A 24,826-nucleotide genomic window follows, 5' to 3' on the forward strand; every position below is an offset into this window, starting at 1 on the left:
GCTAGCTGTTGTAGCGAAGCTATCACTATTTACTGTCATCTAGCAACCATTTCGGTATTAGAGGCTGCCATAATTACAGTCACCCCCCGCTACGTTGTTTGCATTCTCCTGGTGACAAAGAAGCGGACCAATCTGGGTCTAATTCGGCTGCTTGTGCCGAGTCAAAGGCTCACTCAACAGCAACCAGCGTCTGCACGTGGGCGGGCTGCTTATCAACTACTGACCTGCACATGCCTGCACGTTACCCCTGACTATGCTGCCCAGAACGCGGTAGTTAGTGTCTGCAGACATGGGGTCAGAAGCTTGTCTGGCCGTCAGGGGTCGGGTTGGACAAGCAAGCTGCCGCGATTCATTCCATCGTAGCATTGCTGGGTATCACAAGTGGAACCCGCAATAAGAGACCGCTCGGCTGGGAACCGTTCGCACGTGCTCACGAGATACATTGCGAGTGGTCGTTGCCAACAGTGAAGTACATCCTCAGCGCTTCTCGCTCTTATCACTGATACTGGGCTTAAAGCATGGCCAGTATTTGGTGTATTTGTGGCAGAGGCTGGGCCGCATAATGCCTATTACATCCTCCCACTCGACGTTCTTTGACGGCTCGAGCTTGCAGAATACCTAACCATGGCGGAAACTACAGAATCAGGACGGCAAGTTGGGGATCTTTCCCCGAAGGTCCTATCCCTTGGGATGACGAGAACGGGTAAGTCGGCATTTCGCACATCTCTCTCCATTTACCGGTACCAACACATGCCTACTCAGGGTCCGCCTCCATCACGCAGGCTCTCACAATTCTTGGGTACAAGAACGTACACCACGGCATCCAGGCCATCGGCAACCCCAAAGACTGGGAGGTTTTCTCGCGCGCATGCGATGCGTTCTTCCCCGCCCTCCCGACATATAACGGACAGCCGTTTGGGCGGTCGGATTGGGACCAGGTCTTTGGGCAGTGCGAAGGCGTCACTGACATGGCCTCGTTCTTCGCGGTTCCGCTGGCGCACGCCTACCCCGACGCCAAGGTGATCCTGGTGGAGAGGGACATCGAAAGCTGGTACGCCAGTATGGAGGAGGCTATCTTCGGCACGACGTGGGGCTGGCGCGCGGACCTGATCATCGACGTCTTCGGCCGCCTGATGGGCCTGACGGGCGGCCTGACGATCCGCAAGATCATGCTGGGATACTACGAGGCGCGCAACGCGGGCGAGATGCGCGCCAAGGCGAGGGACAGGTACCGGCGCCACTACGCCGAGGTGCGGGCCGCGGTCGCCGGGGACCGGCTGCTGAACTACGACGTCAGGGAGGGCTGGGAGCCGCTGTGCGCGTTCCTCGGGAAGCCCGTGCCCGACGTGCCATTCCCGCAGGCCAACAAGAGAAAGGAGCACGTCGCGCGGGTCAGGGCCAAACAGAACATGTTCTTCAAGGCGATGGGAAAGAAGATGCTACGGATGGCCATACCCTGGCTCGTGGGCTCAGGCGCCGTAGCTGTCGGGATATGGGTGTTGCGCAGGCAGGAACATGCGGCTGCTCTTCGTGCAGATGCGGAAGCCTGGCTCGGTGTGCTCAAGTCGACCTGGAAAGATGCCCAGACTTCATTGTTGATGTATACTAGGTTCAAGTGACCACCGTCGCCCCGTCATAACACTCTCAGAGAGCAATTGCATGAGACTGCCAGTTCCAGATGGGCTGCGTCGAAATCGAAGGTTTTTACATGGCAGAAAGCGACCCGGAACAGAACGTCAAAGAGGTGCATCGACATCTGAGTTGCGCAAGAGGTTAAGAGCGACCGTTTGCTGGGGACGCGATAATCCGAAGCCACAATTCTGTCATGCCCGATCTTGCAAACTGAAGCAATGATGCCCAAGTCTCGATTGTGACGATGTATAGACGGCAGGATGTCCCTGGTGCATCTATGTCAACACAAAAGGGTCCCGAAAGCTTCAAGTCCCGGCCTGGAAGGATGCCAGGCGTCAAGCCCACTAAGCCAGACATTGTGCCCGGAATCCCCCCCCTAAACTCCCCAAACCCTGGCCCTTTAATCGTCATTATACCGGTTCGCAATTCACGTTCCCTCCCTGTTTAGTCAACGTCGACGCCAAGCTTCCGCAGGTCGACGACGGCCTCGTCAATTTCCGCCATCAGCTCCTTGTGGGCCTCGGGGACGTCGTTGAAGGTCATGACGTTGTATCCGAGACGGGCGAGGAGGTAGGATCCGAAAGAGATGAGAACCCAGAAGGGCAGCTGCAAAGGCACACAAGGGTCAGTAAAGGTGGCCGCAAGGGTTGGCGAAGCCTGTTGGAGGCAAGAGGAAGGACGTACGACGGGGACGATTTCGGTCTGGATTACGGCGGGAATAGGAATGAGCTGGAGATAAAGCGCGAGGTAGAGCTGTAGGCGCTGGTCAGCATAGATTCGTGGACCGGTGGGATCGGTAGGATGTCGCTGGCTAGAGAGGGAGGAGGGGCCGTACCGAGCTCACGAGGAGCGCGAGAGAGATGGTCTGCTGGGCGCGGGTCATGGTTGCTGTTGGTTGAGATTGCCGAGATTGTCTGGGAGATTATGGACGGGTTGGGTTGTTGTGTGGGAGCGATCGTGGCGGAAAAGGAGTGACTGAAAAAGCTGACGATGGTCGCGATGCTGCCCCCTTGGTTGGAGCCAGATAGATGCTGAAAAGGAGTCGCAGCTGTCCAGAAATTGAGATGGAGCTTGAATGACTAAGCCGTGCCCGGAACCCCTACGGCCCCACGTTTCCGCAGTTTATGCGTGGGACCCACCCGGAGCTTCTTACCGGACGCGCCCCGCGTTCCTGTTCATCCCAGGCTCCCACTCGGATCATGTCAAGCTTCCAGTCGTTCAGATATATCCATTCGTGATGACTCTCGTTGCAGTGAAGTAAGTAAGAGTTCTCCGTAGATCTTTGGTACGATTGATGTTCCACTTCCAGGTCGGCTTGGCTTTCCTCTCACTTTCTCTCGGTTCCGTGTACGGCCCCACGCCAGCCTGCTGTGTCCTTGTTGGCCCAGCTTCATGGCGGCCTTCGGTAAGCGTTCACGTAGGGCCCTGTTCACTGCATTTTTAAACCCTCATGTACACCCCGCACAACCCTTTTATTGTACATTTTCCCGGTCGACTTGATCAAAAATGCATGAATACGGTTTAGGAAATAAAGAGCTGCAATTGTGGTTGGCCCGGCCATCTACCCACCTCAGCTGGAAGATCCGTTTAATACCAAGAAACTAGTCAATCAACCAGACTTGAAACCATATCGTACAGCTCGCACAATGAGTCCGACCGGGATGAAATTTTGCAACGCTATCAATCATTTTCTCGAGGTTTCGATCTGCTATAGAGTCAGGTTGCTGCCAAGTGCGCTTTGCAACATAAAGAAGAGGCCGGTCTCAAAGACTGCCCAATTACGCGCTGCTCCTCGGGCTACCGGCTCCCGCTCGGCCCTGCAGCTCAACAGCGTCAATGATATAATTTGCGCTCAGGAAGTCCTGGTCGCCAGAACCGAAAACTCCTAGAGTGAGAGTGTTGGTGCCATTTCTCAACTCAGCTGCCGGTACGCCCCACTCGTACACTTCGCCGAATCCACGGTAGGCGCCTCGAGTTACACCGCGAGAGTCGATCAGAGTCTGCAGAAGCTGCTGAGTGATTGCCAACGGCCTTCAGATCGTTTACGCTTACCGGAGCACCGGGGTCAGGCGCCTGCCAGTTGTTGATTTGCGCCTTAGGACGTCCGCCTTTGAAGGACAGCGTGGTGCCCACGCGCAGAGTTACCCCCTCCAACTGGTTGGCCGCAAGATCAAAGGTGACGCTCGCGTTGCCTCCAATCTTGGAGAATAACGCCATCGGAAAGTCCTTCGCCTGTGACTTGCCCACCGCAAACGCGCCTCCCCAACTCGCCATACGAACATCCGACGGGTGCATCCGAGTAATCTTGTCACCATTTTTGAGTTCAAACGGCTGTCCATCAAACTCACCGATTTGCCAGAGAACTGGCGGGCTTGATTCTGCTGACTGGATGTCGTGAGTGACTTTGCCGCCTGCAGTAATGGTGACGGTGTCGTTGCCAACGGGAAATTCGGCTCGATACATCTTCATCGTGTATGTCCCTGGCTTCATGAGCGGAGATTCGAACTTCCCAGCAGACGCCTTGGTCCAGTACTGGGCATCTTTGTTGAACCAGTGGATAACGGTCTCGAAGTTGCTCGGAACGCCACTTGCAGCACCAGAAACACTCCCTCGTCCGTTGTTCGGTACATATCCCTCTATATCCAAAGAGTCGAAAAAGGTCGTGTCAAGGTCGCTTGACGGCTGTTGGCCGGTCCTTTGCTACCTATCAGCAAAATCTGTGAGATTTCCTTTGGGGTTCCTTACGTGAATCGCATAGCGTATGGGCCTAAGAGGCCGAACCTCCAAGGCTCCGTTCTGACATGCCCGCTGTTCATATACCAGTACAGTTCCTGTTCCACCGTGCTTTGAGAGTTAATATCCCTCATAAACGGACCTCCGGCGGAGTGTTCGTATGCGTTGCCAGGCATAATCATCCAGACGCCAACGCCCTATAGAGCCTGGTGTTAGTCAAACGTCAGCTCAAGGAACCATGATCACTACTCACGTTACCCGTCACGCCATGGACCTTATCCTCGATGAACCGATCAGACGTGTACATCTTGCACCTCGTCGTGCCATCCGGGCACTTGAACGTATCTTTACCCTCGAATGCCACGCAACCATCGAGGTCCGCAACATCTCCGTGCACTCCAGTCGGTACATGCGAGCGCTGAAGCCGTGCAAGCCATCGAAGCTCGCCCGGATCAATCTCGCCCGTGATGTGAGTCGCCATATAGACGGTCGGATCATCTGGTTTTGCCACGTAGTAATGCGTGAGAGGCTGTGATCCGGCCTTCACGGTGATTTTGACAATTCCGTTCAGGGTTTCGGCCGTGACAGTGGAAGTCCCTAAGCCGGAGTTGATCTGCGACATCTTTGTCGGTTCCTGGTACTGGACACCATTATAAAGAAGGCTGATGACGTCGCCATTCGATCTTCGTCCGTCATCAGCATTGCTGCCATTTGCATTGTGCACGCAGAGTGTAATGGCCTTCCAGTGGAGGAAATCACTTACCGATCCACTTCAAAGACGAGACCACCATCAGTATCGACTCTGTACGACGAGTTCGTCTCGACGATCCCAAAAGCAGCATACGCTGTTTTCCACAGAAGGCTTAGGCCGACTGCGAGACCACAGCGATGCATTTCGTTGATGGCCGTAGGTAGGTTTCAGACGACATAGATGAGCAAAACGTCTTGCATCTGATGAACTCTGCCGACAGATATAACCTTTAACCCATTGGATGATAAAATAGTTTCTAGGAGTGACTGCCCCGGGGTGTTAGTCATCCTCCCATCTTCCTTCCACCATCCATATCTTGGAGAGGGGTCAGTGCAGCAGCTAGCTGCTCGTGTTGGATCAGCCTAAAAGCTTGTTTGGACTGAGTGCCGAAGCCCCCCTGATTAACCTGCCTCTTCTGGTAGAATCTAGACAGTCGGTTTGTGATGCGATTGGTGGAAGCTTTCAACCCATGATTTTGCTATTAATCCGCGACGACATTAGGTAGCGAACATTCGGTAGACTTGACGAAGCCGGCCGGATTGTACCAAGTCATTTCCTGATGAGCACAAAAGATGGAGTGATTTCCCATATGTCATTTCTGGCTGGCAAGCAAATTTGACGAGATATAGGACATTAGTGTAACATTGTGCAGTAAGTCATGAGTTGTTTTAATTTCTGTGAAGCATCTCTGCTGGCTCATCTGGGGGAACAGAAAATAGGAAACATCTTTGTGGTGAGAGTAGCAAGTTTATCATCTAGCCCGTGAATCGGATAAGACGGCAATTTAATGCCATATATATATATATGAAAAATGACCAGCCTAAACCTATCTATCATCACATCTCACCCACGGCCATGATGCAAATACAGGCCAGCCATATAACCCAGCAAAATGAGGGTTACAGACCACGATCATGCAAAAAGCAATTGGACACTGGGGGATTTGAACCCCCGGCCTTTCACAGTCGCGATTCATCAATTCCGAAGTTCTCCAGAAAGAGATGAGTGGAAAATGCGAAGCGAAAATCATACCCCTAGACCAAGCGCCCTATGATTGGATATTGACCTTGCCCACATTACACAATAGGAAAGCTCCTCAGCGTGTGCGCTCTATCTTCGTGTTCGACCCACCTTTGACCAAATCTTAGTCGGCAGTCAGAACCGAACGCAGCTGAATAATACGCTGGAGCTGGAGTACTCAACTTGTCCCCTAACAAGCCTAGGCTATGGAAATCTTGAGACCAATCCTAATCTTTCAAGCACTTTGTTTTCAGAGACCACAGGCAGAAGTCCGGAATTGGGAGCTCTGGGGCGCGGTGGGCCGGCTGACGAGTCAAGTAGGCAGGGACCCCGATAAGTCTCTTACCAACCTAGGCTCCAGGTTTAACACATCATCACTTGCCGGATATTTGATATCGGTGCAATAAGAGGGTCATTAGCTAATTAGATCGAGAAAGTGCCGTCTTCAAATTGCGCTAGGGGGGGTCCACATGCCAAATCACGCAAACTGAGACGTGCTCATTTTGTTCCCGAAGACCCTTGGAGGTGTCCTTCTTCTATACCTTGTCAGAGCCTCAAAGCCTGTATTGTTTCGAAGAACTTTAATAGTGTCTTAGTCAGTAATACCTTTGCAGGGTAAGTGCACTAATCCAGAAGGCCCTTTCACAATCTGTTGACTCCATTTTAAGCAATATATTAGTTAGCCGTCTTGACGTCCAGGACATCAAGGACGAATGCGTAGACGCATATGAACAACTCGAGAGAAAGAAATATGAATGTTTGGGACGTCCAAATGTGCTTACACTAAGTACTCGATCGGTAGCCGGAATGATAAACAACTGCGGTATCGTCAAACCGGTATACCAGTCGAACGGTAACGTTGACGAGAAATGAACCCCCCCCACACCAGCTCTGTCAAGACATCTACCGCATCTATCCATGTCCTTCCGAGCCCAACGCGCTGAAAAGAGAAAACCCCAGGGACTTCAGGAGAATTCATACCTGGGCACTCATTGCCGATGGCGATGTCACTGATCCGCCCGTCCGCTTCATGGGAATCTTCGACACAGTGGGCAAGGGCGGAATTCCAGAGTTTGCCGGTTCGCTCAGCGTCGATTGGCTCAAGCCCCATTACCAGCACGTCTCGAGCGTCGTCTCCGAGGCTTACCATGCCTTATTGCTACATGAGCGCTTATATGCACTTCAGCCATGCTTCGTCTCCCGCAACACGAGTATGGGCCGTCCTACGTCATCACGAAACGCTGGTTTTCCGGTACGCATTACGACATTGGCAGGTATTAGCACTTCAACATTTTAAGGGGTATCCTCTCATAAACTCTCGAGAACATACTTCCTCCGACTTGGGCCTGGACGAGCAAAGCAATCAAGTCAAACGAGGTTCTGGTTCATCTGGTCTTCAAGTGGATGTTGGTGTGCGTTGATGCACACGACCCTTCTGGCTTTATCATCCCAAAGGGAAACATCAACCGTGAGCTAGACAGACTAAATAGCAGCATCCTAAGAGACCAGAATACCGGCGATGGCGATATTTAAAACCACATACTGCACTTTGTGCCCCTGAGGGGGTACCTTGGCATCACGCTACCGACAGTCTTCAGAAAGTGGCCGAACACTCGGCTATATCGGTTGTTCTTTGTCTGTATACCAAGGTATGTTCCCAAGTTCAACGAATAACTACACAGGACCTGATCCCGATATAGACGAGGATATCATCCAGAAGCTAGCCAACTTATCAAGCTCGACGCCCGTCGAGAGGCTGGCTGACACACGATACCCTTCAGTATCATAAGGTAGATGATTGCTTAGACGTTAGTGCGCGCATTAATTTTGGTCATTACTGGTGTGTACAGGATCAAGGGCTGAGAGGCTCTCTTGTATGATGTGCGGTTCACCATACTGAGTGACATTGGTGTGACAGTAGCTTATCTTGAAGAAATGAAGGGTAGTTTGCCTTTTCCATAACCGTCCAAACGCCTCTAGAATGCTATGAATATGAAAAGGTTATCGCAAATGAAGTAAAAGTTAAAAGGAAACGATTATCAGGACCGCCACGCGCTCTCCATTGTAAAGTATCGCTTTAGGAAATGGTCGCCAAAGTGGCAACCATTACTCGGAAAGGCGGATGCGGTCGTTTGTACGTCGCCAACAAAATATGCTCTTGACCCATTCCCACGTGTGAATGGCCATGCTCATCGTCCCGAATATAAAAAAGGGTATCACGCTGTTCGAAAACAAGTACATCAGACCACCAGACTGCTTGACAACATCAAACAGTTCGCCTCGCATAATACGCAGCGATTCTTCCTCATTTTTCCATGGACCCACCAAGCGGAATTTCGTGTTGAAGTTGCTACCCATGGCCCATGTGTATACGGCCTTGAAGCCCTTGGAAAGGACGTAAGTGAAGCGGGGGGCAGAGCCGATGTCGAGAGCCAGCTGGTATACGTAACTCTCATGATCAACGCCGCGCTTCTCGGCCCAGGGATCACGGCCGCAGCGAGGATGTAACTTCCAGTCCATGTCGTATCCAGGCAGGGCATTCGGGTCGAGAGGATCGGAGTTTGGCGAATATGTGAGGCCAGGGACGTTGGGATATTGGGACTGGAGGAGGCGGAGGACCCAGAATTGGGTTTGCATCTCAGCCAATGTTGGGATGGCCCCTTCATATGATGTTAGTAATCGGTAAAGTAAGAATTTGATGGAGGGACGTTACCCAAATTCGGCCTCACAAAGCCGATGAAGCCCACAGAAACGTCATTAGAGTGGTATATGGCCCGGACATCCGCCGTATCTGGTGTGCCATAACTCTCGTCCAGAAAAGGGAAGCGGCGGGTGTATCCTGTCGCAAACAGAACCACGTCCGGTTTCACAACCATCTGCTTCATCTTCTCGGATTCCGGCCTTCCAGTGTCACGGAAGTGCATGACCCCGTCGTCGTCGACATACTCGGGCCAGGGCGCGACATCAATGTACCGTCCCTTGGTGTCGATGTCGTACTCCTTGATGTAGAAGAAGAATCGACGAATTCGCTCCATGATGGAAAGCGGACGGCGCCAAGGTGCGGATATGTAAGGGACTGCTCGGCTAGATTTCGCAGGGAAGACTATGGTCATTGGTCAGTTGGTTTCTGCATGTATTGATCCAGGGATGCATACAGTGGTCGATGTGCATCCTCTCCCGAGGCATCCATCCAATAAGTTGGTCCCAACCACCAGCCGCCCCGCCCATCAGCGAAAAAGTAACGTCGATCTGTTGGTTGTAGAAATCCCAAAGCAATTGACTAGTCTGCAGCTTCGGAGGCACATATGCTGTGTCGAACAAACTTGCAATTGAACAGTCAACAGGTTTCTCCTTGAAGTTGAATCCCTTTCCCCAGAACCCGAACATGGCAGGAGCCGGCGCAGTCTGCGTCAATTAGTGCTTGAGTGGTGATATCTGGTAGGAAGCAAACGTACCTTTGGTGCCACCACAAAGCCGTCCCTGTGACACATGACAACGTGCTTCACGCTCTCGGTTGTGGCAGCGAGCTGGCCGAGGTCTTGTGCGGTTTCTCCGGTGCCGACAATCACGACCGTCGGGTTTGCACTCTTGATATCCCGCAGCTGGTCGCGGGACTTGAATTCCGATGAATGGAGCACCTTGGGAATCTTCTCGAGGCCCTTGAAAGGTGGAATCCTTGGTTCGACGTTCAGCCCGGAGCAAACGGCGACGGCATCGCATGCGTAGTCCAAGGTAGTGCCATTGGAACGAGTAACGGTGACGATATGGCCTCTATCTTCACCCCGACGAACGCGAGTGACTTTGGATGAACATTCGATGTGAGGCCGCAGCTCGAAGCGGTCACAGTACTCGTTGAGGTACTGGACATAAATCTCAGGGGTGACGTAATCAGGGGCGTCCCGGGGCAGACGGTGATCGGAGAAGGCAGTGAGATATTTTGACGATACAAGCTATGGCCGTATGGTAAGCTTCACCCATCCAACAAGGGGAGCGATCCGTTCGAATGATGCTACGTTGCCTGACTGCAAAAACTTACCTCCGCATCTTCGTAGACGCGATATTTGAATGTCCCTCCAATATCTTCTTCGGCCTCAAAGACACGAATCTCGATGGGCTCAATTGCAAAGTACAGGTGCGCCCACTTGAGATACCTCGCCGTCGACAGACCGGCCGGTCCGGCACCGACCACGGCGACCTTAAGCGGCATGGTAGTTAGCCAGCGCGCGGCGCCCGTAACTTTTTAAGTTGCTTTCTTTCCAAGGTCCTCCGATGTTGCAGTGCACAGAAAAGAGAGAGAGAAACAGCCCGGGGAGACTGGGAGCACACACCCTCGGGCGCCACGAGGAGCTTGAAAATAAGTGTCAAAATGCTGGCGCAGGGAATAGTGGCGGAGGGATGGATGAGACGACGGGGAAAACGTTTCGGTCTTATGGCTTACCTCCCACTTTCACTAGCATCTGCACAGACAAACTCAATCACACACCTACGCTAGGGACAACGGCAATACTCGGTGGGCGAAGGGGGCTTCTCGTGGTTTCTCGTTTCCATCCAAGAATATGCCTGCTGAACCCTACTCCCAAACAGGCATCAACGAGGAAACATCCGGAGATAGCCTTGAGTTGGTGGTACGATTCTAGCGTACCTACCTACGTGCGTAGGACTGGTCTTTTAGGGGGTCCCGACGGAGAGGTTCGGTAACTGTGGATAGACCTTGCCAAATGTGCAGTAGTGCGACTTGTTGTTCTGCTAGTTCCGTCTAATAACAAGGGCTGTCCTTGTTCCTGTCATGACACTCCAAGACCTAAGCGGGGCCAGTAATATCTCCAGCGGGGCAGTCGTGTCGTGCGGGGATATCGATTCTTGACTATTAATTGCCTCGGATTGGATCGGGATGTCCTCGTCTTCCGTCCCGTAAGATGATCTGGGAACTCGTCGACCGCTGGACCCTATAACCGGTACTTGAATAGGCTGTGGAGTCGCGTGTTTATGGTGCCGGTCTCAGATATGGAGCAGGGTATGAATAACTGCACCATCACAATGAGCCGTCTGCCTCATTTGCAATTCGGGCTTGGTGGCATTCGGTCTGGGTCCGTGTGGACGCCGGACCAGGTCAAGCACGAAGGAAATCACCAAGCGGCGTCGCGCCGTAGTGTTCGAGAGCCAAGACTAAGAACAACGGCGCCCCTGCCTAGTGCTTTCGTCCGTCCAGTCAAGCCAGGAAGCAATTGGTCGAAATAGGTTGGGAGCGGTTAACAGGCAGACACATTGTGGGGCAGCACTTGAGTCATCAAAGTACTTCTTGAAGTCTCTCGCTTAATCCTGCACAGACCTACGCACAGACCAGCTCACCCTTTTCCTAGAGAAAAAAGAAGAAAACAGAGATATCTCTATTAGCTTAAGGTGCATCTAGAATATAGTAGCATAAATCAACTTTTTAGAGGAATTTACTCTTAGAGACTCCCCTTTAAGTTTGAGATAATTAGGCTATAGTATATACTATTATAGAAGCTCTATTTTTCTCTTTTTGTTAACTTAGAAGTTAAGGATTTGAAGTTGGTGGTGTGGGGACAGAGAAGTTGGTGGTGTAGGGACATAAGTGACTTAAGAGGAGGTGGGTTAGTACTTTGAGATAGTCTGAGATGCTAAGGTTTGACCCGCAATCTGTCTGCCTGTTAACTGCTACCAATAGGTTGCCACCCTCACCGGCCCAGAAGCTCATTAGCTGACTGATGGCTGTCAACTCGAGTGTGGGATGGCGTTGCGGACGTACACACCAATACAGAATAACCAATCCGTCTGTCACATTTTAGTGTCATGTCAGCTTGATGTTAGAGCAAGCTTACTCCGGATTTATAATCAGCACCTGACAGCCACTTCAGCTCTGTGAAACCTGCACTATTAATAGGTCCTTTTTGTTTTTTTGTTTTGTTTTGCAATTGCCGCTACGGTGGAGAATGGGTCTAATTGTTTCCAAGCATGGGAGGTCTCGGTGTCGAAGCATGAGTCGCTTTCGCCTATGTAGTTACGCTAGCTACGTCACAGCCACTCCCGATTTCGCTTGCTGCATTCGTCTGTTTATTCGATGCCACAAAAAGGTTAATTGTTATTGAACCAACGATGAAGTTTCTCACGATTTCATCAACTTCTTACCGAAACTTTCGTTTCTATCGGTTATTTCCCGTCTTGTGCACCCATATTCGTGGATGATGGCGAAATCCAGCGAATTGCGTGCTTGCAGACATTTCCTTTCCAGTCAGCCCATATTGAATAGTGACGTGGCTAAATTCTATGGGTTACTCTGCTCAAGAGCTAAAAAGACTCAGTTCTCACATACTGCAATTGCACGCCATGGCCTTGGCTTGTAAACCCATGCTTTTGGCCCGGGAGCAAGACCAAACATCTCACCAAACGTATTACGGATCTTAATGGCTGCAATACAAGTTGCCATTGTGGATTTTCCGGGGAATTAAAGTATTGTAGCAGTGGCAAGAGCCAATACAAGCGCGACACATTACCAAAAGAGGGGATTCCTGCACGTGGGTGTCAAGGAGGGCGGACGGACGGGCGGGCGGGTGTGTTCTCGGTCAAAGATCCAACAAAGCCCACTGTCACCTCGATACCATAGTCAGCCCCTATAGCAACGGCGGATTCTACCAATGTCAAGCAATGGGACTGGGCTGTTGCGGCCTTAACATTAGCCTGAATGATCTAGGATGGGTAAAGACTGAGCTGAGTTTCGGTCAACCACCATGGGCCTTGTCTTTGCATTGTTGGGTCCGTACCGCTCTTGTATAATCGTATCATGGCTGAATAATATGGCTATCTATTTGTCGTGATATAAGCCGTAATTGCGCAGTGGCAATTACGGATCCGCTTTTGTCATCACACTATTTTTATGTTGAATTTTCAAGCGTCGTAGCCAACGCAAATCCAGCTTGACGCATCATTCAAATCTCCCTTGCCGTCCCATGATGCATGGCCTGGGTACTTGCAGATCGGACGCTGCCTCAAGATGCCATGGCTAACAGTATCGTTGGCGTACTTTGTTGCCACGAGCTCGTTGATCTCTTTCCCCCCTTCTACCCAAGAAACCAGCGCAAGCAGAGCATCATGCTGTGGGTCATCGAGACCAGGCACGGGAAACACGTGCTGCCCATTTGCCTCCAACTTGGACGAGTGCTCGCTGGCTCCAAAATACCACGGGGCGTCGTACACGCTCCCCGAGCAATGCTGCATGCCCGGCACAAAGAAAAGACGATAAAATTCGTCCAGATTAATGCCTTGTTCTGCCATCGCCATCCACGTCTCGTCGTAGAGGACACGGCTGACGTCCGTGGGGATAAGACCATCAGCATACCCGTGGTATTGGACCAGCTTACCGCCTCGTCCATGGAAGGCTGATAGGTTGAAGTTGTTCGCGTTGACATTCCCGGGATTGCGCTTTGCCGCCTCGACAAAGGTGGAGTAATTGAAATCGACTTTCCAGTTCCAGTCCAGATCGTCGAACAAATAGTTCTTTGCGTAGTCTGTGCCATACAAACTCGGCTCATTGTTGGAACCGAACGAAGACGGCATCTGCACCTCGGATCCAAGGCCGAAGTTGGGGTAAATGTATGTCAGACTATTGACATTTGCATCCAGCTGGATCAGGGGCAGATACAACTGTTTCAGCGTCGACACTTGCGGCGCTGTGAGACATGCCGACCGATTGACTGGGCTGGACGTGCAGAGAAGCTTCTCCGGTCGAAAGTTGCAATGCTTAGGATCCATAATGACACCGTCGTTAACGCCATCGGAACTGTCGCACTGCCGCAAGACCTCCTGACCAATCACTTCGAACATGCCATTGGGGAGGTACCCGGGCCCGTCCACCGGAAGGTTGATGGCGCCGACTTTGAGCTGCCACAACTGCTGGCTCGTAGACATCCACGCTGGAGCACCAGCAAGAATACCGTCAAAGTCCTCCGGATGATCCTGCGCTGATTTGACACCTTGACGCCCTCCTGTCGAGCAGCCAGAATAGTAGGACTTTTTTGCCGCGTTTCCGTAGTACCCCGCCACAATTGACTTGGCCAGAATAGTCGAGCCGTGGAGACTGCGGCCAGCCCAGTCAGCTTTTGTTTCTGGATTATTAAGCGCCCAGCTCATGTCCTGAGATGTTGAGTTGTGGCCAGTCGATGTCGAGATGGTTGCAAAGCCGTACTTGGCGCCTGTGCCCATTGCGTACCAGTTGATGCCCCCCGAGAAGCCACCGTTGCCAACAGCAAGAAAGCGCTTGTTCCACTCATCTGGAAGGAATATGCCAAACGTGTACGATGAGGTTGACGAAGATGTGATGTTGATAGTGGCTGCACAGAGCGAGGGCAGATGAGTTGCGTTCTGGGGATATGCTACATTTCCTGCCTCGCCGAAACTGCCATTGCTGCTGATTGAATAAGCCATCAAGACCTCTGCCTTATCATCTTCCGCAAGGAGACTATTGATACCCTCGACTGAGCAGCGAGTAGAAAGTCCATGAGAGAGGCCCTGCACAGCATGGATTGCCACCCAGAGCACAAGGCCGAGGAGGCTTGGCGCAAACGGCATGTTGTCCGACAGAAACGTTAATAGACTTAGGTTGATTTGGTGTTGCCTCTACGGCGCATTGCAGCCCTTCCTCCACCTTGTTCTTAAATTGAGAAGGTTGTGACTCTCTCCGAGTGCCACTCTAGCGTCAACCAGGATCACCCAATCGTGCCTTCGCTTGATTCCTTAAGCTCCATCTAGATTCTGCTCGAGACCCACAGGGAATGCTGCCAACCCCGCATTCTCGGTGTTCTAACCTACCGCGGATGAACATAGCCGTATTAGTTGACTTGAATGCGAGGCAAAGCTTGATTTAGAGGTGGCCTGAGTGAAACTCAGGAAAAACATAACTCCATGCTGACCGACATCGGGCTCCTGTGCAGCGCATGATGTCATTGCCTTTAATTCCAATCTCGACGCTTCTGTTGCAGATGCCAAAAACACGACGGCAGAGGATGCCACTAATGAGAAGAAGTCCTCTGTAATCGAGTAGCCGGAGCCTGCAACTGTGGACGCGCCTGCTACTGAGGAGCCCGCGGCTGAGGGGAACACTACCCTTCCGGTAAGACTGCTCAGCACTGAAGCCAATGCGGAGGCAGCAACTGGGGTCGGTACCTCTTGTGTAAGCTCTGCACTGATGACGCTGGGCAAAGCATAAACAAATCCGATCGGGCAATTGGTTGTTCCCTGGTTCGTTTGCAGGCTTTCAGAAGCGTTGTTTTGTGCAGCAGAACAGCTGGGCTAGTCCTATGTCACTTTGAGCCTCCAGCCCAATATACATGGTTCCTCAGATATACTCGCAGACATGCTCGTATGCCTGCAGCCTGCAGCTATGACGGCAGGTGACATGGGGGGAGACAATACGAGGAGGATTCGGTCGAGCCCCACAAAGCGTCAATGATTGTGATTCCTTGCAGCACTCGTTTAGAAGGGTGGTAAGTCGATTTCCTGTCTAGCATCTCACACTAGCAGCAATAGTCGAATACAGAACTAAGATACTTCCAAAGGTTTTTGAAGTATAATAGCAGCTGCTTGGCAGAACAGAAACAAGTTCTGATGTATGCTGTGTTGAAGGCTAGGTCAGTTATGGACTTCGTAGAGCTAGGAACGTAGTTCTTAGCGCTAGGTGTTTGATCAAATTACCTGATGCCTGGACAAAGACGTGAGGTGCAAATTCGTGTCGAAGTACATAAATACATTGTTGCCCTATGTACTTCTATTAGCTCCTATAAACCCTGGCACTTTGACAAGTCAGCGCGCCAACACAGGGCGATTTGATGGCAGCTGAGCGGCTATCCCTGTTTCTGTAGGCTACGCAACAAATCGGAGGTGGGTGATTGGATGGCCTGAAATTCCCTAAGACCTCTCAAGTCTTAGATATTATTAGACGTTCTCGTATACGAGAAGCATGTTGTCATGGAAGACACCATGCTGACATCTCTCGACGCGCGGCAGGTTCTAGTACGTGTAATACGGGCAAGCGGCATAAGGGTCAGATTTGGACGCAAAAAAACATGCAATAATCATGCGCCTGAAGAGCTGCAGCGGTATCGATCGGCGTCCTGTACCCTGCATAGGATCGCTCTAGGAGGTAGCCCATTACAAGGACAAAAAAGCAATTATCTGCAAGTCGGAGTATTTAGGAACTGGATGGACTCGTATCATTCACATTTCGGCCAGGCGCCGCTAACCTCCACTATCAACATTTTGTCGAGCCTCTAGAGCCGTCCTTAAAGTCTATTTTCACGCCGAAATGCATTTCTCTAGTCTTCTCGCCACCGCCTTCGTGGCCACTGCCTCGGCCAAGACTACGGCCTACCCACCGATCAATCTGGGTCGGTTCTATTATCCCCACGGAAATCAATTCGTTGCGTGGTCACCATTCACTCCTACGACCACACAAGAAGTCGCCGAGGTGTGCGATGCCCGCGGTGCGATAAGAGGAACAGCGACTTGGACCGCCGTCAGAGTCTGGAACACCTACGTCTTCGATCCCATCTGCCGCAACCCCTTCAACATCACCGACGATGTTACCAACACCACTTACTACAACTTAGAGCTTGCATGTGTGGATGACGACATCCCTATCACGGCAGAGCCCGAGGTGACCGCCGTCGTGGACAGGAACACCAACAAGACCATCGAAACTTGCATCCCGGTCCCGACAGACAACGGGCTTGGCGGCGGAGTGAGCTGCAGCAACCCAACTAATGGAGGTGTCGCGTTTCAATTTGCCTGCACTCCTCCTCGTGCCTGAAAGATCTGTGGCGACAGAGATATGGGCGAAGCAACTCTTGCTAGACACTCGTTGGACCATTTTATGTCAACTCAAGGACGTGGAATCTGGCTTGACACACTTTTAATAGAATCGCATTTCATAGCATGCATATGAGAACGACATAAAGATGCACCCGAACCCAACCTGTCGCTGTTGAAAAGTTTCTAGGTACTCACGGCGCACTTTGTTTTGCCGGTGAGCTGAAAGTCGACAGTCCACGACCAGCATTGTATCGGCAAGCTATTGCGAAGCACATGATATGTCAGTCACTGTGCCTATTTAACGGCTTCGTCTTTTGCGACATAAGGCTTCTTGTAACTCAGAAGAGCTGAAAAAAGAGCCTTGTACCAGATGGATCTTTGTGTTTACCTTTTTCTCACTGCATGGTAATTTTGCTAGTGCTGCTTACCAATAATCAACTCGCGGAGCTCCCCAGCCAAATAACTAAACCCATATTTCAGTCAATGACATCACAAGCTGAACGAATTGGGATGCTGGCGAGTTCCAGCTTGGGATTAGCGCCGGCCTCTCCACGCTCCGTCTCCTGAGTCGTGATCGTGAGTGAAGGGCCCCTAGTCCCGTTTGGGATACATTCTGCGCCAGTTGAGAAATAAAGCGATGTACCCACCGTTCAGACTGGTATGAACTGCGAGGCGCAACCGATCATTGCAGCTCAGATGCGATCTCAGTAGGAGAGTATGATGCACTTATCTGAGTACGGTCAAGGATTGTATTTTCAAATGAAGCTGCTCAGGCGCGCGACGGGACTATTTAACGTGCCTATATCCCCGTTACATGGTGATGATAGCTATATTCCCAACGACATACTCTCAGATGTGGGGCATCACTGTTCCTTATATCATTCCAACTTGACTTGAAAGGTTTCGCCTGGTCTCTCTCGATCCTATCGGACTATCAAAAACAATGCCTGAAAACCAAGCTGCCTGGCTCACCGGCAAGAAGGTCAAGCCTCTGGAGGTTCGATCCGCAGCTTACACGCCGCCTGGTGAGAATGAGATCGTCATCCACAACCGAGCCGTGGCCGTCAACCCCGTCGACTGGATCAAACAGGACATTGGCGACTTCATGTACGAATGGGTCAAGTACCCGATGATCCTAGGCAACGATGTTGCAGGTGACGTGGTCGAAGTTGGCTCCGGCATCAGTGCAGCCCGATTCAAGGTCGGAGACCGCGTCCTTGGGCACGCAGTCGGCCTCGACAAGCGAAGCAACAGGACTTCGGAAGCTGCTTTCCAACACTACGTCGTCCTGAGGGCTAATCTCACTTCAACGATCCCCGACTTCATCAGCTTCGAGCAGGCCTGTGTGGTGCCCCTCGGTGCATCGACTGCCGCTTCTGGCCTCTTCGACAAAGACTTTCTCAACTTGCAGCTACCGAGGCTCGACGCAAAGCCAAAAGGCGAGACGCTCTTGGTCTGGGGTGGATCGACAAGCGTGGGCTGCAATGCGATCCAGCTCGCTGTTGGTGCAGGGTACGAAGTCATTGCAACGGCGTCGCCCAAGAACTTCGGATACCTCAAGACCCTCGGCGCAAAAGAGGTATTCGATTACCGCAGCGCCACCGTCGTCCAAGATATCATCGCGGCATTCCGGGGACGAATCTCCGCCGGCGCCATCGCCATCGGGGCCAACTCCCTCGTTCCCTGTGTCGACATCATCGCGGCATCAAAGGGACGGAAGTTTGTTGCACAGGCTAGCGCTGCCGGGACCGGGAAACCGCCTACCAGCACGACTGCGCTGGTGTCCATGCTGTGGGCGCTGGCTTCTGAAAGTGTTACAGTCTCTGTCAAGGGCAAGCTTTCTGGGGTTCGAAGCAAGTTTATCTGGGGAAGCGACGTGATGGCGACCGAGGTTGGCGCGGCCATTTATCAAGACTACTTACCTGACGCCATGGCTCAGGGCAAGTTCACTCCGGCACCAAAGGCGGAGGTCGTTGGAAATGGCCTCGGATCAATCCAAGAGGCGTTTGGAATAAGTTACAAGGGGGTGTCTGCGAAAAAAGTGGTTGTTTCTCTCTGAATACCCACAGCCAATTTCGGTTTTCTGTCTGTGCTGCATTGTTCATGTTCTTATCCGGTTGGTGACCCATCGTACCAAGCAAATGTTTTTAGTTTAGAGGCTGTTTCGGTCATTGCTCAGTGAAACAGTGGGATCTCTGAATGTTTTGTCCATTGATAGATCTACTGCTGAAGCCTGTGTTTCTGCAGTTTCTGATTCGGTTGAAATCTAATTCTTTGTAACTCCCATCGACAGCCCCTACCGTTACTTTGATCCCTGGCGCCGAGCAAAGCCTAGCCAAGATCCGCCCAATAGGAAGAAGAAGAATACGTACCAAGCTTTTCTTAGCGATCAGATGCCAATACCTACTGGTAGGTTCGTCGCATTTACCCCAACGGGAGCTTCGCTCGACACTGATCATCTGCCGGCGTACCTAGTTTACCAACTACCGTAGTACCTGCACCCCGAGGCCGGCCCGAGCGCGGGGTAATCTTCCATGTATGGTGTACCTATGCTTATGCACGTGGAACTGGTTGGGTTCCAGGATTGAGTCGCAGCGTTCACGCGGCCCCCTTCGGTGTGTCAGACCTTGACTGGGCGACGGCGTTGTACTCCCATGGGTCGTCGCACGCGTGGCAAGTAAATGCTTGCAACCTGATGAGCAGTTCTTGAAGGACGGATCCGCCAATCTCTTGCATGGTTAAAGAATGAATGTACCACGGCGCCCACAGCCAAACCCCCTAATGCCTATCCTGCTGCTAGCAACAGGGGAGATGCACCTAATGAACAGATACCCTGACTGGCGGTCGCCAGATGTGGGTTTGACATTGGAATTCCACTCATGCAGCTCATGCAGCTCGTGTTCCCCTGAACCGGACGTCGCTAGACGTGGGTAATTAGTACCTTGGGAAGCCACTTGCACGGCTTGTGTTCACCCGGGCACTGTGGTTTGATTGGGCCGCATCGGGCTGTGTCGAGAATAACGACACTCGGCACTGGCTTCCGTTCCAATCTTCGGTTCCCGTGACCTGGACATGTCTGGTCACGTCGGCGTGAGGTTCCTCTCAAATGGCACCCTGGCATTAATAGTTCGGTCAGGCTTGCAGTGCCAACCTGGAAGGTGACAGTGGAAATACACCATGTCCATCCTGATTGGAGGGAATATCTGACGGTTCAGTCTCCATCGCATACCACTGCTCTTTGATCCGTGTCTCGGACTTGTCATCTTAATTGGGAGTTCGGATGATATTACGGACACAAACGAGGCCTCGGACGCCCGACAGTTTAAAAGCTCACGATGTGCCGGTACTCCTTTTCTATCGAGCGGTTTAGAATGCCGCTCACAGGCGTTCTCATATCTCCTTTGCTGCCGTAGCCCCTATTGCAAGCGATTGGACATGACAATGTCTTCACGATCCAGCTTTGAACGCGCCTGCGTACTCGCCCTGGGCCTTGCTGCTACAAGGTCCCTTGTCGCTGCCGGGCCCTGCGACATCTACGCCTCTGGTGGCACGCCGTGCATCGCCGCACATAGCACCACCCGCGCTCTGTACAGCGCCTACAGCGGCTCTCTTTACCAGGTCAAGCGCGGCTCCGATGGTGCTACGACTAACATCGCGCCGCTGTCCGCCGGCGGTGTCGCAAATGCTGCCGCCCAAGACACCTTCTGTGCGAAGACGACCTGTCTCATCAGTGTCATCTACGACCAGTCCGGCCGCGGCAATCACCTCACCCAGGCACCGGGCGGCGCTTTTACCGGCCCGGATGTCAACGGCAACGACAACCTCGCCAGCGCGATCGGCGCACCCGTCACGCTGAACGGCCAGAAGGCGTACGGCGTCTTCATCTCGCCCGGCACAGGCTACCGGAACAACGCCGCCCAGGGCACAGCTAGAGGCAACGAGCCGGAGGGCATGTACGCCGTCCTCGACGGCACCCACTACAATGGCGGTTGCTGCTTCGACTATGGCAACGCCGAGACCAGTAGCACCGACACGGGCAACGGCCACATGGAGGCCATCTACTTTGGTGACAGCACGGGTTGGGGCACCGGCGCCGGCAGCGGCCCTTGGATCATGGCTGATCTCGAGAACGGCCTGTTCTCCGGAGTCAGCCCCGCCAACAACCCTGGCGACCCGTCCATCACAGACCGCTTCGTCACGGCAGTCGTCAAGGGAGGTCCGAATCAGTGGGCGATCCGCGGTGCCAATGCCGCGTCCGGGGCGTTGACGACGTTCTATAACGGTGTGCGCCCGAACAAGTCTGGGTACAATCCGATGAGCTTGGAGGGAGCCATCATTCTTGGCATCGGCGGTGACAACAGCATCAGCGCCCAAGGCACCTTTTATGAGGGCGTCATGACCACTGGCTTTCCATCCGACGCCACCGAGAACGCGGTGCAGGCCAACATTGTCGCAGCCAAGTACGCCACAACCTCCCTGAACAGCGGTTCGGCCCTTACCGTCGGCTCCTCGATCTCGCTGAGAGCCACTACCGCCTGCTGCACGGCCCGGTACCTCGCACACACTGGCTCAACGGTCAACACCCAAATAGTCACGTCCTCGAGCAGCACCGCCCTTAAGCAGCAGGCCAGCTGGACCGTCCGCACCGGTCTTGCAAACAGCGCCTGCTTCTCGTTCGAGTCCAAGGACACCCCCGGCAGTTTCATACGGCATTACAATTTCCAGCTCGCGCTTAACGCCAATGACGGCAGCAAACAGTTCGGTGAAGATGCCACGTTCTGCACGCAGGCCGGTCTCAACGGCCAGGGCGACTCGATCCGGTCCTGGAGCTATCCCACGCGGTACTTCCGCCACTACACCAATGTCACCTACATCGCCAACAATGGCGGCGTTCACGTCTTCGATGCCGCCACTCTCTTCAATGACGACGTGAGCTGGGTCATCAACAGCAGCTTTGCGTGAAAGATTTGGGTTCTATGGGAACACTATTGAGTAATACTAGGGACCGTTTTTATAAACCTGATAAACCAAATTACAAATCCATTCAATACTTGGCTTGCTTCTTCAGTATGTATATATCATGATAATACCAAGGGCAAATATATTTCACCTTACATTTCCAGCATATTGGATCGTCCTGACGACTTGAAAAGTGAAGAAGAAAATAAACATAAACCAAACCCGCAGGTGGATTATGCTTGTTGGTGCCTGGAGACCGAAGTGACCATGTTTCACCAACGTCTTGTGATGGAAGGTCTGGTGTAACATGCGCTACGGGAAGAATACAGAACGAGGGTAACCTGGCCGAACGTGTCAGGGCCAGGTTACCGGCAGCAGCATCACCCAGCGTCTAGCGTGCGAGAACCAGGAGCCAGAGAGCTCAGTGGACGGTTTGCGTTGCATATGTAGTAAGTCATCTGGTCAGTTAATGGCAAACGGTATTAAGTCAAACCATACTGGGTGTACCACACCATATCACTCTTCGGGAGAGACCTAGGTTACAGCGCATATCATCGGATGAACCCCACGCAAATACAAATTATACAATATTGAATATTAATGGATAATAACAAGCTTGGCCATTCGAGTGGCTCATCCAGCTACCAAGAGCCTGCAAACCTTCACGATTCATGCACACCTTCCGCATCAGGCTAGAGTAGCCAAGGGGCAACGGCCCGCATAGCATGCATGATTCGTTCCTTCGTTGATTTTTGCAACATTCAAGCTTTGGACGAAGAAACAAGTGGATTTCTTATCTTGGCACAGATCAACGCTTATTGCGGAGTATATGTACTACAATATGCTTAAAAATGGGCATTCGTTAACCCGGGTATGCTACTACGTAGAGATTTCCCAATGGCTTATCTCGTGAGCGGCAATTAACACTGCACCCCACTCTAAATCATTGGGTCAGGCTCATTCTATGACATTGATATGGGGTTAATGCACTCTCTACCCCCATCAACCAGAGTTATCATGTTATCGCCCGTACCTATTCTCCCTAACCCTGACTCGCGATGCCGACGGAAGATAAACAGGCATGATCATTGCCGGTACCTGACCACTCTAGAAAAATTAGAGCGAATCCTTTTCCCCACGATATTTCCCTTGCAAAGTACCTCACGCCATTGATTGAAAACGCCGAGACAACTTACAACAGTGGTCACGATGGGAGAACCAGGACGGCAAGTTAAGACGAAGATCAAGTACTTTGATGACCCTGGAGTACCATTGGTGCCCATGGTGATTGGGGGGTGAGACGCCAATAACATGACAAAATATTCCCACGCTGACAGGGGTTGATAATTAGCCCGGAGCCTGGCAAGCCGCAACCTAAAATCGAGATTCCGACGACGATTACAGATATCACCGGCAGAGAAGATGAATTCACGCTCGACGTCCAAGGATTCCACTACGTGAAGCATGAGAGCCAGGTGACGAACTGGGACGATGATGAAGAGATCAAGCGAGTGAACTATCCTGAAATGGAGAAGCTGTGTTGGAAGGTTTTGGCGGAAACCGAGAACATGTAAGCGAACTCCGTTTCACGATAGTTCTGTTGCCCCAACTCACAACCTATCACAGGCCTAAACCCTGCTTGGTGCACATCATGACGCACATCATCCGCCGTGGACCTAAGGATGGCGAAGGCCCCCAAGGTCCGGCGCCGTTGTACGGTGTCCACGTCGACCAGTCTTTTGCAGCTGCGGAGGGTGTTGCCCAGAGATGGCTGGGAGATAGGGCAGAGGAGCTGCTCAAGAAGCCACGATATCAAATCATCAACGCAAGTGTGCGGCGGCGCCGATTGTAGCTCCAAAACTAATCGTATATCTAGATGTGGCGGCCGATTCGCCCCATTACGCGAGATCCCTTTGCCGTTTCCGACGCCAGAACCATCCCGGACTCAGACCTGGTGTTCGTGCCGGTACGATTCCCGGACCATGACACCGAGGCGGTGGAAGTGCGCCCGCCGACGAACTCGTCTCACAAATGGTACTTCAAGGACCAACAGCAGCCAGATGATGTGTTGTTCTTCAAACAGGTGGACTCGAGCACCAAGCCGGGAGTTCCTAGAAGAGTTCCCCACTGTGCTTTCAAGGACACAGATCTGCCCGAGGGAGCCGGAGAGCCGAGGGTCAGTATCGAGGTCAGAGCATTTGTCTTCTACGATGAGGATTAGATGGATACTAGGACATGATATGAAGTCCAGACACATCAATGAACAAAGCCAGGAAGGCAAGTTGGTTTCCCATCTGAATCAGCTAATATATGTCGTGTATATGCCGAACTCACAATTGGCAGTGTGGTTGGCAAAGAAAACATGCATCGCTGGAGGCCGCAGAGAGGCTATTTCTCTGCTTATACTTGCTCATGTATGCCAACTTGGTGCAAGATTGGATGTTGTGCATGGCCTAGTTCTCGTGCGTCTAAAAGTAGGACGGTCTTCGAGGTCTCAAGTTGGTGTCTCTGGGAATCTGTTTGAATATCTATGTTCCGAGCAGAAGTGTGATGAAATTTCTAGTGCTATATGTGACATTGCAGGCGGGTGGAGTTTGCCCGGTGTATTAGTGTAATTATATTTTTGAAATGAGAAAAACGTGTGATGCCCCAGTAGTTCTTTTGCCTTTCTCTATTACCAGGCTCGCAATCAGTGAATCATTCATTCAATGGGCTCAATCCTTGAGCGACGTCAGATAGTCAAATGCCTGTTATCGTGATTAGACATAGAAATAAGTGCTTCAAAAGTCAAGACATCATATTTCGCTAGCTTGTGACGAAGTTAACACAAGATCGTTAATATCGAACAAAGCTCCGAACACATATAGTGTCAATGATGCCCCTCTATTAAACAGCAGAGCGTCTCTT

The 24,826-nt window shown here is 52.0% G+C and overlaps 10 protein-coding genes and 1 non-coding gene across 11 annotated transcripts; 6 read left to right on the forward strand and 5 right to left on the reverse strand.

Moving 5' to 3' along the window:
* Nucleotides 1-624: 624 nt before the first annotated feature.
* On the forward strand, nt 625-1,619 carry LY79DRAFT_515824 (uncharacterized protein; the record flags this gene model as incomplete). The annotated part of the gene is made up of 2 exons (XM_060554757.1): nt 625-703; nt 763-1,619. The coding sequence occupies 2 exons, from the start codon at nt 625-627 to the stop codon at nt 1,617-1,619; spliced, it is 936 nt and encodes a 311-aa protein (XP_060413993.1).
* A 457-nt stretch (nt 1,620-2,076) lies between these two features.
* LY79DRAFT_590458 (dolichol-phosphate mannosyltransferase subunit 3) lies at nt 2,077-2,515 on the reverse strand (the record flags this gene model as incomplete). The annotated part of the gene is made up of 3 exons (XM_060561157.1): nt 2,077-2,238; nt 2,317-2,385; nt 2,468-2,515. 3 exons carry the CDS (start codon nt 2,513-2,515, stop codon nt 2,077-2,079), a joined length of 279 nt encoding a protein of 92 aa, XP_060413994.1.
* Nucleotides 2,516-3,410: 895 nt separating this feature from the next.
* Nucleotides 3,411-5,259, reverse strand: LY79DRAFT_515955 (rhamnogalacturonase B; the record flags this gene model as incomplete). Its single annotated transcript, XM_060554772.1, has 5 exons — nt 3,411-3,632; nt 3,685-4,327; nt 4,378-4,562; nt 4,619-5,048; nt 5,129-5,259. The coding sequence occupies 5 exons, from the start codon at nt 5,257-5,259 to the stop codon at nt 3,411-3,413; spliced, it is 1,611 nt and encodes a 536-aa protein (XP_060413995.1).
* Nucleotides 5,260-6,044: 785 nt separating this feature from the next.
* LY79DRAFT_t132 lies at nt 6,045-6,165 on the reverse strand. The gene has a single exon. It is a non-coding gene; the product is annotated as a tRNA-Ala (tRNA).
* A 778-nt stretch (nt 6,166-6,943) lies between these two features.
* On the forward strand, nt 6,944-7,557 carry LY79DRAFT_579969 (uncharacterized protein; the record flags this gene model as incomplete). The annotated part of the gene is made up of 3 exons (XM_060560063.1): nt 6,944-6,989; nt 7,036-7,388; nt 7,411-7,557. The coding sequence occupies 3 exons, from the start codon at nt 6,944-6,946 to the stop codon at nt 7,555-7,557; spliced, it is 546 nt and encodes a 181-aa protein (XP_060413996.1).
* Nucleotides 7,558-8,242: 685 nt separating this feature from the next.
* Nucleotides 8,243-10,343, reverse strand: LY79DRAFT_515743 (dimethylaniline monooxygenase; the record flags this gene model as incomplete). The annotated part of the gene is made up of 5 exons (XM_060554746.1): nt 8,243-8,796; nt 8,850-9,239; nt 9,292-9,541; nt 9,592-10,086; nt 10,173-10,343. The coding sequence occupies 5 exons, from the start codon at nt 10,341-10,343 to the stop codon at nt 8,243-8,245; spliced, it is 1,860 nt and encodes a 619-aa protein (XP_060413997.1).
* A 2,574-nt stretch (nt 10,344-12,917) lies between these two features.
* On the reverse strand, nt 12,918-14,765 carry LY79DRAFT_554816 (tannase and feruloyl esterase). The gene has a single exon (XM_060557879.1). It carries the CDS (start codon nt 14,720-14,722, stop codon nt 13,043-13,045), a length of 1,680 nt encoding a protein of 559 aa, XP_060413998.1. The 5' UTR covers nt 14,723-14,765; the 3' UTR covers nt 12,918-13,042.
* Nucleotides 14,766-16,339: 1,574 nt separating this feature from the next.
* LY79DRAFT_219998 (uncharacterized protein) lies at nt 16,340-17,160 on the forward strand. Its single transcript, XM_060551594.1, has one exon. The coding sequence runs from the start codon at nt 16,455-16,457 to the stop codon at nt 16,956-16,958; it is 504 nt and encodes a 167-aa protein (XP_060413999.1). The 5' UTR covers nt 16,340-16,454; the 3' UTR covers nt 16,959-17,160.
* A 460-nt stretch (nt 17,161-17,620) lies between these two features.
* On the forward strand, nt 17,621-19,455 carry LY79DRAFT_554820 (zinc-binding dehydrogenase). The gene has a single exon (XM_060557880.1). It carries the CDS (start codon nt 17,904-17,906, stop codon nt 19,017-19,019), a length of 1,116 nt encoding a protein of 371 aa, XP_060414000.1. The 5' UTR covers nt 17,621-17,903; the 3' UTR covers nt 19,020-19,455.
* A 631-nt stretch (nt 19,456-20,086) lies between these two features.
* On the forward strand, nt 20,087-22,084 carry LY79DRAFT_554821 (alpha-L-arabinofuranosidase B). The gene has a single exon (XM_060557881.1). The coding sequence runs from the start codon at nt 20,396-20,398 to the stop codon at nt 21,920-21,922; it is 1,527 nt and encodes a 508-aa protein (XP_060414001.1). The 5' UTR covers nt 20,087-20,395; the 3' UTR covers nt 21,923-22,084.
* A 1,013-nt stretch (nt 22,085-23,097) lies between these two features.
* LY79DRAFT_649948 (CmcJ catalyzes late reaction in the cephamycin biosynthetic pathway) lies at nt 23,098-24,140 on the forward strand (the record flags this gene model as incomplete). The annotated part of the gene is made up of 4 exons (XM_060562530.1): nt 23,098-23,214; nt 23,271-23,489; nt 23,546-23,750; nt 23,796-24,140. Exons 1-4 carry the CDS (start codon nt 23,129-23,131, stop codon nt 24,138-24,140), a joined length of 855 nt encoding a protein of 284 aa, XP_060414002.1. The 5' UTR covers nt 23,098-23,128.
* Nucleotides 24,141-24,826: the final 686 nt, after the last annotated feature.

This window comes from Colletotrichum navitas (genome assembly GCF_030913465.1).
Source record: "Colletotrichum navitas strain CBS 125086 chromosome Unknown LY79scaffold_31, whole genome shotgun sequence".
In the NCBI taxonomy this organism is placed as follows: domain Eukaryota; kingdom Fungi; phylum Ascomycota; class Sordariomycetes; order Glomerellales; family Glomerellaceae; genus Colletotrichum; species Colletotrichum navitas.